Below are 13464 nucleotides of genomic sequence, written 5' to 3' on the forward strand. Positions count from 1 at the left end.
ACAAGCAGACGTGTGTGCTCTAGGAGGAGGTTCCGGCAGAGCCTGCCCATTGAAGATACTGCCACAAAAAGAAGCCTCTCTGAAGTCACTCCTGCCTTGCACGGAAGCATTGCTCCGAGATTCAGCATTCTCCCTTATGTTCCATGTCATTGAATTTGTCAGCTTAGCATTGTCAGGTTCAGAGTAGTTCACGATTACAGGTCAAACAATTGAGATACAAGAGAGTTAAAAGAAAGGACCCCAGACCTGATCACTAATTGTGGCAGAGCAGAAATTAAAAGGCTCTTACCCAGACTAGGACTCGCTGCCTGTCCTTGTTTGTGACTCCTTCTCTGGGATTATGATTCGAGCGAGGAGGTCTGGAGCAGATACCAGGAAGACCCAGCAACAACAAACCCAATCACCCAGCTCTCCTCTGCTCCAGTGGGAATTGTGGGACCCAAAGGAGAAGGAACAGCTGAAATGCCCCAGGCTCAGATCAGCCCTTCTGCACCCTCCCCACTGAGAAAGGGGAAGTGTTAGTCGCTCAGTCATGTCCAGCTCTTTGCAACCCCACGTGGACTGTAGCCTGCCAGGCTCCTCTGTCCATGGAATTTTCCAGGCAAGAATACTGGAGTGTGTAACCATTTCTTTTTCCAGGGGATCTTCCCGACCCAGGGATCGAACCCAGGTCCCCTGCATTGCAGACAGATTCTTTACCATCTGAGCCACCAGGGAAACCCCGCAGAGAGGAGTCCCTTCATTTGACTGCTGCCATGGTCTGAAATGTTTCCTGGGCATCCAGCACAGACCCACGGTCTCGGGAGAGACACAGGTGCCCGGGGATAGGGGAGGGGAGGTGGCCGAGAATGCCACACTCCTGAGGTTTCAGGAAGCATTCCAGCTGGCAGCCTAAGACCTCACAGCCGGTTCTGAGTTGCATTTACTAAACTTAACAAAACCAGCATGTTTTTATAATGGAACTGATTTCCTGGAAGACCGAGATGAGCCTCTTCTTCAGGAAAGAAAAATCAAGGCTTGGCTATGAGATATGCCAAAGCAACGTGACTTGAAAACTGAAGGAAGCAGAGGGGTGATGATGGAGGAGGGTGCTCACCCCTGGCAGAGTTGGGGAGAGAAACAAAAATAGCATTTCCCAAAGGACCTGCTTTTAGCAGCCACAGAGGTCGAGAATCTCATTCCCAGCACAACCTTGACTTCTGGCCAACTTCTAGCTAACTCTAGCTTCTCAGATCATTAACAGAAGACAGGACAAACCTTTGAGATGTACTCGCCAAGAGCCTTCATATATCTACATATGTCCCTGTCCCCTTTCTAAGAGACTAGCAACTGACTATAGAATCTGCACTCACTGCCAACATTCTATGCTGTCCATAAACACAGAGGCGCCAGAAAGGAGACACTTTATACCATCTGAGTATACACACACACACACACACACACACAGGACATATAGATCTAACTAAATACCACCACCACCATCGCTACTATTACTACACACACACACATGCACACAACCAGCTTCTAGGCACACAAGCTGGTTCATCTTAACAGCTAAATCATGGTCATGACATGTACATTTTAGCAGAGTTCTTCATTCTTTAAGAATTCTCTGCCACAAGATGAAGATTACCCCCAGTGGTAGCTGCTCAGTCACGTCCGACTCTTTGTGAGCCCATGACTGTAGCCCGCCAGGCTCCTCTGTCCATGACATTATCCCATCAGAGTACTGGAGTGGGTTGCCATTCTCTTCTCCAGGGGACCTTACCAACCCAGGGACTGTACCCAGGTCTCTCGTATTGCAGGTAGATCCTTTACTATCTGGGCCACTGCTGCTGCTGCTGCTAAGTCCCTTCAGTTGTGTCCGACTCTCTGCGACCCCATAGACGGCAGCCCACCAGGCTCCCTTGTCCCTGGGATTCTCCAGGCAAGAACACTGGAGTGGGTTGCCATTTCCTTCTCTAATGCATGAAAGGAAAAGTGAAAGTGAAGTCGCTCGGCCGTGTCTGACTCTTAGCGACCCTATGGACTGCAGCCCACCAGGCTCCTCCGTCCATGGGATTTTCCAGGCGAGAGTACTGGAGTGGGGTGCCATTGCCTTCTCCGATCTGAGCCACTAGTGAGGCCCAAATGCAGTCTAACTGGTTATATGAAAAAGAAAGACAGCTGGGTCCCAGATGGAGCCAGGTCAGTGCGTCCAGCTGGCTGACTCTACACCAATTAGTGTCAAACCCAGGAGGGCAGGGGAGGGTGTGGGAGACCATTCAAGCACTTCATGGGTGAACATTTTTCTTTCGAGAAGTTCAAAATACTATGCTACATGCCTATGTACACTGTTTGGAGGATGGGATGAATCCAAATGACTTGACACTGACCATCTCTACGCAGGGCTATGAACAGATATTCTGTTTTGAGAAATAATTGTGGGGTTATCCATATTGCCCAGACACCAAACTGAAGCCCCAGACAGAACCCAGAGAGGGTCAGAGAATCCCCAAGTGGTGATTTCAACAAGAAGGGCCCCACACAGGGGCGCCCATATATATTCTGTAGGGACCACCTGCCAATCAAAATGAAGTCAGCTGGAACTCAGCCTAGCTTCTCCATAAACCAACCTGAGTTAGTGCAAATCAGTGTGGTTTCTGGAGGCGAGCAAGAATTCACACTTAGTTTTCTAGCAAAAGAGCACTTCAGTTTCAACGAGGCTAAATGACTCGCTTTGAGGTTTAAGTAATTCAAAGGCTGTTACTCACGCAGGTGAATATCAAGGAGCTCTTTGGATGCTTCACAGAGGGAGAAGGAATACAATTTACGAGAAGGAAAGGCAAGGCACAAGATGAAAAAACTGAGCAGAATGCCAGTCCAATACTCAACACGTTAACGTGGTGAAAACTACAGCCCAGAAAGGATATCTTGCAGGACTGTCCTTAAGAGCGTTGAGGAATCCCGCCTGCTGTGAACCTGGGGGAATGAAACAGAATTTAGTAATCAGACGTCACTTCCAAGAAACAGCCTTCATGCTGAAAGCTCTCTCACCTACACAAAAATAATTGGGGTCTCGAGATCAATAAAATTACATTCGGTAGAGCTCTGATACTGATTGGACAGTGAGATTCCACCAAAGTTATTCAACAAGAAAATGGCAGATTCATAAGTAGACCGAACATCTGGAGGGTATTTGTTCAGTAAAAGCAGATGGATGTCTGCAGACTTTCCCATAAGTCACAGTTCTGATTACTCCTTTGTTTTCCTCATTTTAATAGGAAAATAGAGTACTGTGTGCTATTTTCTCTCTTCTTTTACAAAAGCCTGTTTCCCCGAAGTTGGTTAACGTTTGACCCTGGGCATCCTGTAAACTAGACTAAGTATCAAAGACGCCTTTCTCTGCACCCAGAGTAAACAAACTCATGAACTTGAAGTCCATATTGCTGCCTGCTTTGGGGTTTGAGACATGTGAATACAGACTGTCTGTGCAAGATAACATTTCTTCAGGGGCTGGGGTGATGATGCAGCTGACAAAAAGTACTGGTGTTAGAGGCTTTTGAGAAAGAAAAGCCCATGCGGAGGGACCTCTTGGTGGCCCCACCTTGGGTTGGCAAGGCCGGGTCCTCGTGTTCTGGGGACATAAATTGGCCCTGGCATGGCAGTGAAATGAGCGAACAGGACAGACACCATGGGACTGGTTCTAGCGCATCTCCGTGGCGCTGTCTGTCCCAGACCCTCGGTGGAGCGGTAGGCCAGGCTGGCTGCGGGGAGGCTGATGGTGAGATGGCTCCAGTTCCTCCCCAAGTTCCCACTCCCTCTTGCCCACTGGCCACCTTGGAGGCCTGAGAATGTGCCATGTGCTTTAAGGATGCCCGCTGATTGAAGAACTGATGAGGAAAGCTTGAAGCATTCTCGTCCCTCCCTGTTAGGCCAGGGGGGCGTGGATGTACTTCGGATCTTGGAGCAAACGCAACCCTGAGGCACACGGAGGGACAAGAAGAGACGATTGCTCTTTCCCTGGTGAACCCAGACCATATCGCTTTCTCAAGCTCTGCTTCCTCTGAGAGGAAACACAGACGTCACCTTCCTGGTGATCTCTGGACAACAGGCTTCCTCCCTGGTCGCCCCTGGCTATCCGGTGTCCCCGCTCAGAGCCCACTTCCTGGCAGGGAGGACTCGGGGCACGGTCCCCAGCTGCTCTCTGCCTTTGCCAAGGCTCCCAGAATCACAGGGGGGATCACGGAACCATGTAAAGCCTCTGCCCTTCTTGAGCGAAAATGGGAGGTCGGGGTGGGGTTGTTTCGTTGGGGGTTGTGGTGGGAGGGTGCAGAACCGGGGAGAGGAAAATCTCTATTTGCTTTTGTCCAAAATATTGCAGTAACTTCCAGGCTTTTTTTTTTTGGTGGAAGATTGGGTTAATATATCAGAATAAGCTACAGCAAACTCCATTTTGCTGAAACCAGAATAAACAAAAAGTTGTTGTTTAGTCGTGTCTGACTCTTTTGTGACCCCACAGACCCTAGTGGAGATGAAAATGCCACTGTGGTGGCACGTAGTGGGCTTCACGGTGTGTGTGAGAGTGCGTGTATGTTCCCAGAGTTAAGGTGTGAGGTAAAAACTGCCTGATACCCAGAAGGTAGGGGCAAGGCCATGTATACAGTGTGATTATATAGATGTGTAGGCATTCTGAAGTTGCTAAAGATGATATAAGAGGTAATGTTTAAAGACTATTTTTCAGTGTCATAAATATGCTGGAATATCAGTACTTCTTTCTTCTCTAGTTGTGTAAACAACTGCTTCTCTCTACTAATAATACATACATATTCTTTGGAAGGACTGATGCTGAAGCTGAAACTCCAATACTTTGGCCACCTGATGAGTCAAAGAACTGACTCATTTGAAAAGACCCTGATGCTGGGAAGGATTGAAGGCGGGAGGAGAAGGGGATGACAGAGGATGAGGTGGTTGGATGGCATCACCAACTCAATGGACACGAATTTGAGTAAACTCCGAGAGTTGGTGATGGACAGGGAGGCCTGGCGTGCTGCAGTCCATGAGGTGGCAAAGAGTTGGACATGACTGGGCGACTGAACTGAACGGAACTGAGGACCCTAGTTACATCGTTGCCACTTTGAGACTCTGAAAATAGAACAGGTGCCCCAGGAGAGCCCTCGGGCCATCCATCCCAGGTGGTGTGGAAGGGTGAACGGGTCTCTAACCCTGTTAATCCTCTTCCTGCTGTCCCAGCAAGTTACAGCTCTCATGCATATATTACAAATTTGTGTTACATTTAGATGAAAAGATTGGGAAAGAATGAATGGAAACTAGGATTTAAAATGTCTATGACAATTCAGAATAGTCCATGAAGGTCCAAAGTAAAAAGAAATCATATGAAATTTCCCATACTACCCACTTCCCCCAACCCATTCAAACCCCACCAAGAGAGCAAGTAGATAATGTGCGTGTCTCAGTTTGGTCTTAGCACTCTGCAGTCTAATCGCTGCTTCAGGGAACAAAGTGAGGTGTGTGTCTAGAAACATTCCAGAGAGAGGCTCTGGACTTGCTAATGGATGGTTGTACTTCAGGAATACGGACAGAGGTGATGCTGGTCTTTAATGCTGCTAATGGAGCTATAACGGAAGTTTAAAGGCTCACCTTTATAGGTCAAAGCCAAATGGCTTCCTTCTCATCACATCCCTATTATAGGAAAGTGAGTTCAAAGTTATGACCTTCGAAAGGGGAGTGAAAAATGCCATTTTTTAAGGCAAATATATATTAAAATCACTTATATCCCAATTTCATTTTTAATAAAGTTGCTTCCTTCATAGCTTGCCAATGTCCTGGCAGATAATTGAACATCTTACCAAATGTGTATCTCACATTTATAGATTTGTGTGTAAGAAAGCTCAGTCTTCATCCCCCCCCCTTTTTTTTAGGCAAGGTGACAATTCCTGCTTAAGTAGATTCACATTTTTAAAAAAGCTCTGTTGTTCAATGGGTATCATGACAACACATTATCCTCTATGAAAATGTGGGATGGTTCTTCCTGGGGATCCCTTAGCAGAAGAGAAAGCGAAGTCACAATGTTGGAATAGGGAGCACGTGTCAAGGAGAAAGAGTCTGATCCAGGGGCGCCCCTGGCAGCTGCTGTAGGAAGATGGGGGTGGGAGGGGAGGGGAGGGAGGTGAGAAATAGGAAGGGGTCAGCTGGAAGTGAGGAGCGGGCAGGGAGAAGGAGAAAGAGAAGAGAGAGCCCGTAATGACCAAAATATTGAATAAAAATTAAATCAGAAAACTAAAGTCAGGCAAATGGTTACATACGTAATCTGATTTCGCCAGCATACTTACGAAGGATGACGTGGGTGATAACGAATGCAAATATAAAGACTGTCAGAAAAGACAGAGATAAAATAAACATATAAAAAAATCTGTAGTTTCTTTTCCCCACACAGTTGCCTACCCAGGGACAGTGGTGATCAAATCGTTCTGAAATGAGAGGCAGAAAAGAAAAAAAAAAAAGAAATCAATTAATAAAATGTCTTTTTACTTGAGGGAGCTCCCCCTCCCATTCTCTGATAACATAACAAAACACTCTCTGTTCGCATTTCCAAATTCACTGCTCAGAGAAACGCTCAACATTAAGACACATCAAGAACGCAATAATTCTCTCAACAGAACTTAGCTGTTTTGAAAAAACAAAGGATGTGCATTCTATTCTTATTACAATAGAAACTCAAAGATTTCCCTCTTTTGCAAAGAGAGCTCTTTGGTTCATAGAATACTCTTCCCTTAAGATGGTACCAACACTTCTGGTGGTAATTGCTGGGCTGGGCGGGGCTGGGCCCCAGCCTTTGCGGGTGTGTGGTACTAGGCGATCATCTCTCATGGTTAAGTGGCCAAGAGGTCACTCAGAGCCTAGGACAGGACAGAGGGACAATCCTGGCTCTCCCACTCCAGTTACTGCTGTTTTCCGAGAAATGTCTCTGCCATTCCAGTAGTCATAAAAGAATTTATATCATTTATTAAAGTGATCTCTGATCTTCAAATAATGTAATACACCTGATCTTGTACTCCACAACTCTCAGCTTCCTTACCTATCAAACAAGGATACCAAATAAGAATCCTGTGGGGCTAAATACTGTCTGGGAAAGCATTTTTCTTTAAAAACCAGCATGTGGTGCTTTATAGCTTGTGAAGAGATGTCACATACACCCATCCATTTGACCTTGAAACATTCCTATGAGGAAAATGATGCTGCTGCCCTATTTTACAGATGAGCAGACTGAGGTTTAGGGGGGAAGCTGCCTGCAGGGGCTGTACAGCTCAGAGGCAGTGGAACTAGGATTGAGGTCAGGTCTTTCTCAGAGTTCATCTTGTCTTGCCAATGCACAGGCTGCCTCAAGCACTTTGGGAAAGCTAGAGCGCTGGCTTTGTGCATTTTTATCCTGTTATCCCATACCTGTGTGTTCTCACCTTGGGGATTTCACCAGAGTCTGTAAGGCATTTGTGATTCGCTCTTCCTCTTATAAATAATGGCCAAGTGCTACTCTACTTTTCATCTGATCTTCTACTCAAGAAGCCCATCCAGGGTGTCTAATGCACCCACTCAGAACAGACCATCTGCCACGGGAAAAATGCTAAACTTCTCCTTGGACTCTTATCCAAGCTTAGCTTTTACCGAAATTTCACATCTCCATGTGTGCTTTGAAAAGATACAGAGAAGGCTGTGAGGTGTGACTATGTAAATTAACATTATAAAGTTATGTGAGGCAGTGTTGCCTTCCTTTCTGGTCACCTATCATAAATCACTCTCATAATTTATGTCCAGTGCAAGCTTGTGTGTGTGTTAGTGGTTCAGTCCTGTCTGACTCTGCAACCCCACGGACTGTCTGTCCATAGGATTTCCCAGGCAAGAAATGGAGTGGGTTGCCGTTCCCTTCCCCAGGGGATCTTTCCAACCCAGGGATCGAACCTCGGTCTCTTGCACTGCAGGCAGATTCTTTACACTGCGCCACCTGGGAAGCCCAGTGCAAGCTTATTTCTTGAAAAGGCCATGAAGATGCCTGGAGGCCATGGTGGCAGAGGAACTGAAAGAGACATTGTTGTCTGCAAGCGACATCAGTAAGCAGCAGCTGGTCACCCCGAGAGAAATCTCAAAGCTCACCAGCCTGGTGACAACTCAATGGCCTGTAAGATGCTGACTCTGAAAGGAAAGCAACTCCTATGGTGTGTCCGTGTGAGTCACATGTCAACATGTTACCAACCCCACACAGCTAGAAAAGTTACAGTGAAAAGTGAAAGTCGCTCAGTCGTGTCCGACTCTTTGCGACCCCATGAAGTATATGGTCCACGGAATTCTCCAGGAGAGAAAACTGGAGTGGGCAGCCTTTCCCTTCTCCAGGGGATCTTCTCAACCCAGGGATCGAACCCAGGTCTCCTGCATTGCAGGCGGATTCTTTACCAGCTGAGCCACTGGGGAAGTCCCAAAAAGTTAATCGTCACATAAAAACAACCTCATTTCCCCAAGTCAGTGATCTACACAGGTTGTGCACTGGAAAAGTCTATACAGAACATGCACAAAGAGAAAAGAAATTGGGATCAACCGAATTTTTCTAAGACTCTGAGGCTGTCATTTGAGAAACCTCTTTTCTGCTTAACACATTCCTATGCAAGAGGAAAATGAGACGTGGAGGCTGGGGACACAGGCCAGGTCAGGGTGGGACCTCTGGTTCCAGCTGTGAACGCTGATCTCAAGATGCCAAGTGCGTGGCGGATGAGCCTGCCCACTATAGGGAGACTTGCCCACCAGCAGAGGAGACATCAGAGGTGGGGAGGCAGAACTAACATGATGGACCCTCAATTTCAAGTACCAAGGTCTTAATGGGGCACCATGATCATTTCTATGGGGGCAGGGGGTCGCTATATCCTTAGCTTAGAAAGCTCACTGTTAGATGTAATTAGCCTCCAACTAATAAAAATAAATGGAAAAAAAAAAAGAAAGCTCACCGTTAGCTAAGCTAATGCACTTTCCTGAGGGAAGCAGAGCTGCCAGGGAATGAAAGCAACAGACAGTGCACACGAAACCCCTGGACACGGGGTCTGGGGGCTTCGGAGGAGACGAGCGATCTCTCACGGTGGGTGTGAATGCCTGGTTCTCCAGCAGCCCTGAGTGGAAGCAGTTTCCATTTGGAAACTTGCCTTATTGAAAACCCTTTTCTTGGCTGACAAAATCCCGCTAACAATGTAGGCTTGCTGAGAAATACTTTGATTTAACGGTTTTCATGTTCTCCTTTGTGACTGTTGAATACCTGGTGGTAAATGAGCCTGGTGGCTCAGTCAGTAAAGAGTCTGCCTGCAATGCGGGAGACTTGGGTTCCATCTCTGGGTCGGGAAGATCCCCTGGAGAAGGAAATGGCAACCCACTCCAGTATTTGTGCCTGGAGAATTCCATGGACAGAGGAGCCTGGTGGGCTACAGTGCATGGGGTCACAGAGTCAGACACGACTGAATGACTAACACATACACACAAGTGAGCCTGAGAGCTGGGTGTGCATCTCAGTGGAAGAAGGATGCTCAGAGCCCAGGGCCACCTGCCAGTCTCCTCTAACGCCGAGCTCTGGTGCCCTCCTCCCTCCTCTTGACTTCTAGGGAGTCAGGGTGTGTCATAGCTTCCCTCACCCCAGGCTATGCCTGCGCCTCTTCTCTTCTTGAAGACTCTCTGTCTCACCCAAGAATCTCTTTACTCCCCCCGGGTTCAAATGTTAGCTCTACACCGATGATGCCAGAATAGCCGCTGCCGCCTTCACCCACCTTATCTAAAAATCAGCTTATTTATTTTTACCTGCTTTTGTCTGCTGACTCTACTCCAAGCCTTTAATAGATATTTGTCAAGGACTGACTAAACCCGCACTACCCCGAGGACGTCCCCATGAGTAAGCAGGTTGCCCAGGCTGGCAGGCTCAAGCTGCCTCCAGAACCTTCGCCTGCCAGCCCCCACTGCCCGGGGGAAGTGTCCCCGTGAGCCCCGAGCTGTATCAGGTGCTGGACCCACAGCAGCGTAACCAACACTCCCTGGCTTCCAGGGGCTCCTCGTCTCATTGGTGAGGACACTTCAGCATCCAGACCCCAAGAATGAGCGTCTAACAGAGGGACATTGAATTTAGGGATTTCTGTCTGCTCACGAGGTTGGCCACACACAGCATCCTCCCGGGAGGGTTGAAGGCGAGAAACGGGGCTGCAGGAGCTCACCCTGGGCGAGCTGACACATGCCTGACTCCCAGGGGCTGAGTGAGGCAGGGACTGGCCGGACGGAGAACACCTGGGGGACGGGGGGACTCTGCTGGCAATGTGGTGGCGTGCAGACACAGCATCTGAGACCCTTCAAGCAACCATTATTAGAGGGCAGACTGCCCATTTTCCGTGTGGGAAGACTGATTGGTGTCCTGCGCCCTAGGGGTGAGGTGGGCGTCTGTGATGTCCCGTAGCCACCCATCATGTCCGACTCTGTGACCCCATGGTCTGTGGCCCACCAGGCTCCTCTGTCCATGGGATTTCCCAGGCAAGAATAGGGGAGTGGGTTGCCATGCCCTTCTCCAGGGTATCTTCCCCACCCAGGGACTGAGCTTGCATCTCCTTCGTCCCTGGCACTGGCAGGCAGATTCTTTACCCCGGAGCCACTGGGGAAGCCCCATGGGTGTGATGAAGGCTCTTTAAAAAAAAAAACAAAAAACCACTTTAGACTTGTTACTCTGAGGTCTGGATCCGGCCAGAAGGGTGTGGTTTCTGCCCTTGCAGCCTTTCTGGAGGGTTCCTTTAATCGAATAAAGAGCCCTTCCTGAAACCAGGCTGTTGGGGGGGGGGGGCGGCGGCGGTCTGTGCTCGGCTGTGCTGAATGGAGGGACAGAGTCTGAGATGAGACAAGAAAAATGGAACGTGGAGCACAGGGTGGCGGGGGGCGATCAACCTGGGAATTTCTCTAAAACAATGTGAGGTTGGAGTCAGCCAGCTGGGGTACCCTGTGCACACCTCGGTGGGCATCAGGCTCCCCAGGGTGGTTTATGGGCTTCTTCCCTCTCCTTCCCCAGGTGAGGCCTTGAGGTGAGAAGCCACATCTAGTCACCTAACAGCCCCAGTACCCGAGTGCCTGGCATGCACACACCCGACAGATATGTGCTGAGCACAGGAAAAAGTGCCTTTAACTGCCTTTGGCAGTGTCCTATGTGATCGCTGTTCCTGGCCGCCAGGTGGAGAGATTGGAATATTCTGATGAAAGATGAGATTTCCAGGTGGTGTCAGTGGTAAAGAATTCGCCTCCCAATGCAGGAGACCCAAGTTCGATCCCTGGGTGGGAAAGATCCCCTGGACAAGGGAATGGCAACCCACTCCAGTATTCTTGCCTGGAGAATCCCATGGACAGAGGAGCCTGGTGGGCTACAGTCCACAGGGTCGCAAAGAGTCGGACACGGCTGAGCACACATGCCACACAACCGCAGGAAAGGACAGGCGACTAGGAAATCTGAAGATGTTCCGAGAAGGCTGAGGGTTGGAAGATGTTAGTAGAAGTTGGAAAGAACTGATGGGGTGGTTATTAGTGTGAATCAGCTCTCGGAGAAGCAGGCTCTGTCCCATCTGGCAATGGTGGGAAGGAGAGGTGGGTTTATTAAAAATCTCTGTAGGGTGCTTGGGGCTATTGGAAGACCCCGATGCTTCAGCTAGAATTCTAAGTCAGGAGGAATTCCAGGCAACTCCAGAGTTATCAGATCCTAACTGGGGAAAGAAGATTCCATTAAAGTGGTCAGTGGGAACATAGCTCAGGTGGAATTATGATCCTATCTTGGGAACCCCAAACTCTAAATACTAATGAACACAACATTATCAATGATGATTAACCCTACCATTCACTGAGTGCCATTCATTTATCCAGCCCCACAAAGTAGGTGCTATCCCCACACTTTTCAGAGGAGGGCGCTATTGAGCCAACTGAGGACCCCCAGGGGCTGAGCTGAGGGACTAGACCACTCTGACTAAAGGAAGATTTGGTTTTCCAAAGAGATGGAATATGGAAAAGAGGCCCTAAAAATAAGGAGAAATGGAGACATATTAAAATGGGACAGAGGTAGAAAAATGCACTGAAGTATCAAGGAAAATATTAAGGGGAGCATATTTGCAAGAGCCGTGTTTGAAGATTGCCAGTAAAAGGAATAAAAGGGTTTGAAAATGTTAAGAATTTGAAATCTCCCAGAAGTCAGGCCCCCAAGAGATAAATAAAGTCATATCCTCAGGCCAAGCAATTCTGAGTTTTCCATAGTGGTCCTGGGCTGAGGGTGTCTTGAGAATCAAGTGAAAACTGCAATGTAAAACTTCTCATTTAAATGTTAATTACATTTAAATTAAGTTAACTGTTTTTAAAGGTATGAAGTAGAAAATTACTTTTCCTTGAAACCTAGGATTTTCTTTTTCCCTCCAAAACTAGAAAATGTTGTCTCATGAGGTATCCTTTTGCTCTTCTAGAATGATGAATGCTGAGATCTAGTGGTACATATTATTACCTGGCCTTTATGGTTCCCAGGTAATTCAAAGAATTATATAATAGAAACATTTAAATATAAAGCTTGCTAAAGTATTAGAGGAACATATTCTTAGACACTAAATAGTTCATGCTGTTCTAAATCTTCTGGTAAAAATCTAAGTAATAATAGCCTTGCCACTGTGTTTAATGACAGGTGAGATTTCTGGAAAGCAACCTCACCTGCTTACCCCATCTCCTCCTCCTCCTCCTCTCACTTTTTTCCAAACTTTCTTGAGTCCTTGCTACCTGCCAGGCACTGTGCTAAGTATTTCCCATGAATAGCATCATTTCATTCTCACAAAAGCTGGTGAGGTCAGTGCTATTGTGCCCGTTGTACAGAAGAGGAACGTGCAGACGGAGGAGCTGGCGTGGCAACCCAGGTGAACGCTTAACCACCCATTCCTGCATCCCGTGCCAGTTCTCTGCAGGTCACTGTGCCAGGTGGGCCCTGAGGGCCCGGCCCCTTCCTCCGGGGGCAGCCCACTTGGGCCCCTGCGGCTCCAGGCACCGCACATCGGCAGGAACGGGAACACGAGTGGACCGCAGCCGCGCCGGGGCTGGCAGTTGTGCCGGTGGCGCCACGACTTCTTCTGGTTCAGGGCATCTACCCTTTGGGGGGCGTGGAGAAGACCTAGCTCATATCTGGGGGGCCCACCCTCAGCCCAGAAGTGCTCTAACGTGTGAAAAAACGACCTCATTCTCAGCAAACTGAACATCAGAACTGAACTTCTTATGGAGATGTCCAGGTTTGACAAACCTACTTGGCGAACACTGTTGATTGAGACGGCGGCGCTTGGGTGCTCTCGGGGGCAAAGGGAGGTATCAGGTAACGTTTCTTACCTCCTTCCCTCTGCTTCTCAGCTCCTTTCCTGAAAACGAGTTCTATCCATTTAACTTTACAGAGAAATGAAA

General features: G+C 48.2%; 1 protein-coding gene across 5 annotated transcripts in view; it reads right to left on the reverse strand.

Moving 5' to 3' along the window:
* Window positions 1-13464, reverse strand: part of ZDHHC14 (zinc finger DHHC-type palmitoyltransferase 14) — a 274893-nt gene that overhangs the window by 34480 nt on the left and 226949 nt on the right. For 4 of the 5 annotated variants that reach the window (XM_070461346.1, XM_020896306.2, XM_070461347.1 and 1 more), the window contains exons 4-5: window positions 6333-6470; window positions 2913-2961 (exon numbers count right to left, since the gene is read on the reverse strand). In XM_070461346.1, coding sequence (XP_070317447.1) covers window positions 2913-2961; window positions 6333-6470 — 187 coding nt within the window. The remainder of the gene's footprint in view (window positions 1-2912; window positions 2962-6332; window positions 6471-13464) is intronic. The other variant, XM_070461348.1, reaches the window with a different exon arrangement.

The sequence above is a fragment of the Odocoileus virginianus genome, chromosome 34, assembly GCF_023699985.2.
Source record: "Odocoileus virginianus isolate 20LAN1187 ecotype Illinois chromosome 34, Ovbor_1.2, whole genome shotgun sequence".
Classification (NCBI taxonomy): domain Eukaryota; kingdom Metazoa; phylum Chordata; class Mammalia; order Artiodactyla; family Cervidae; genus Odocoileus; species Odocoileus virginianus.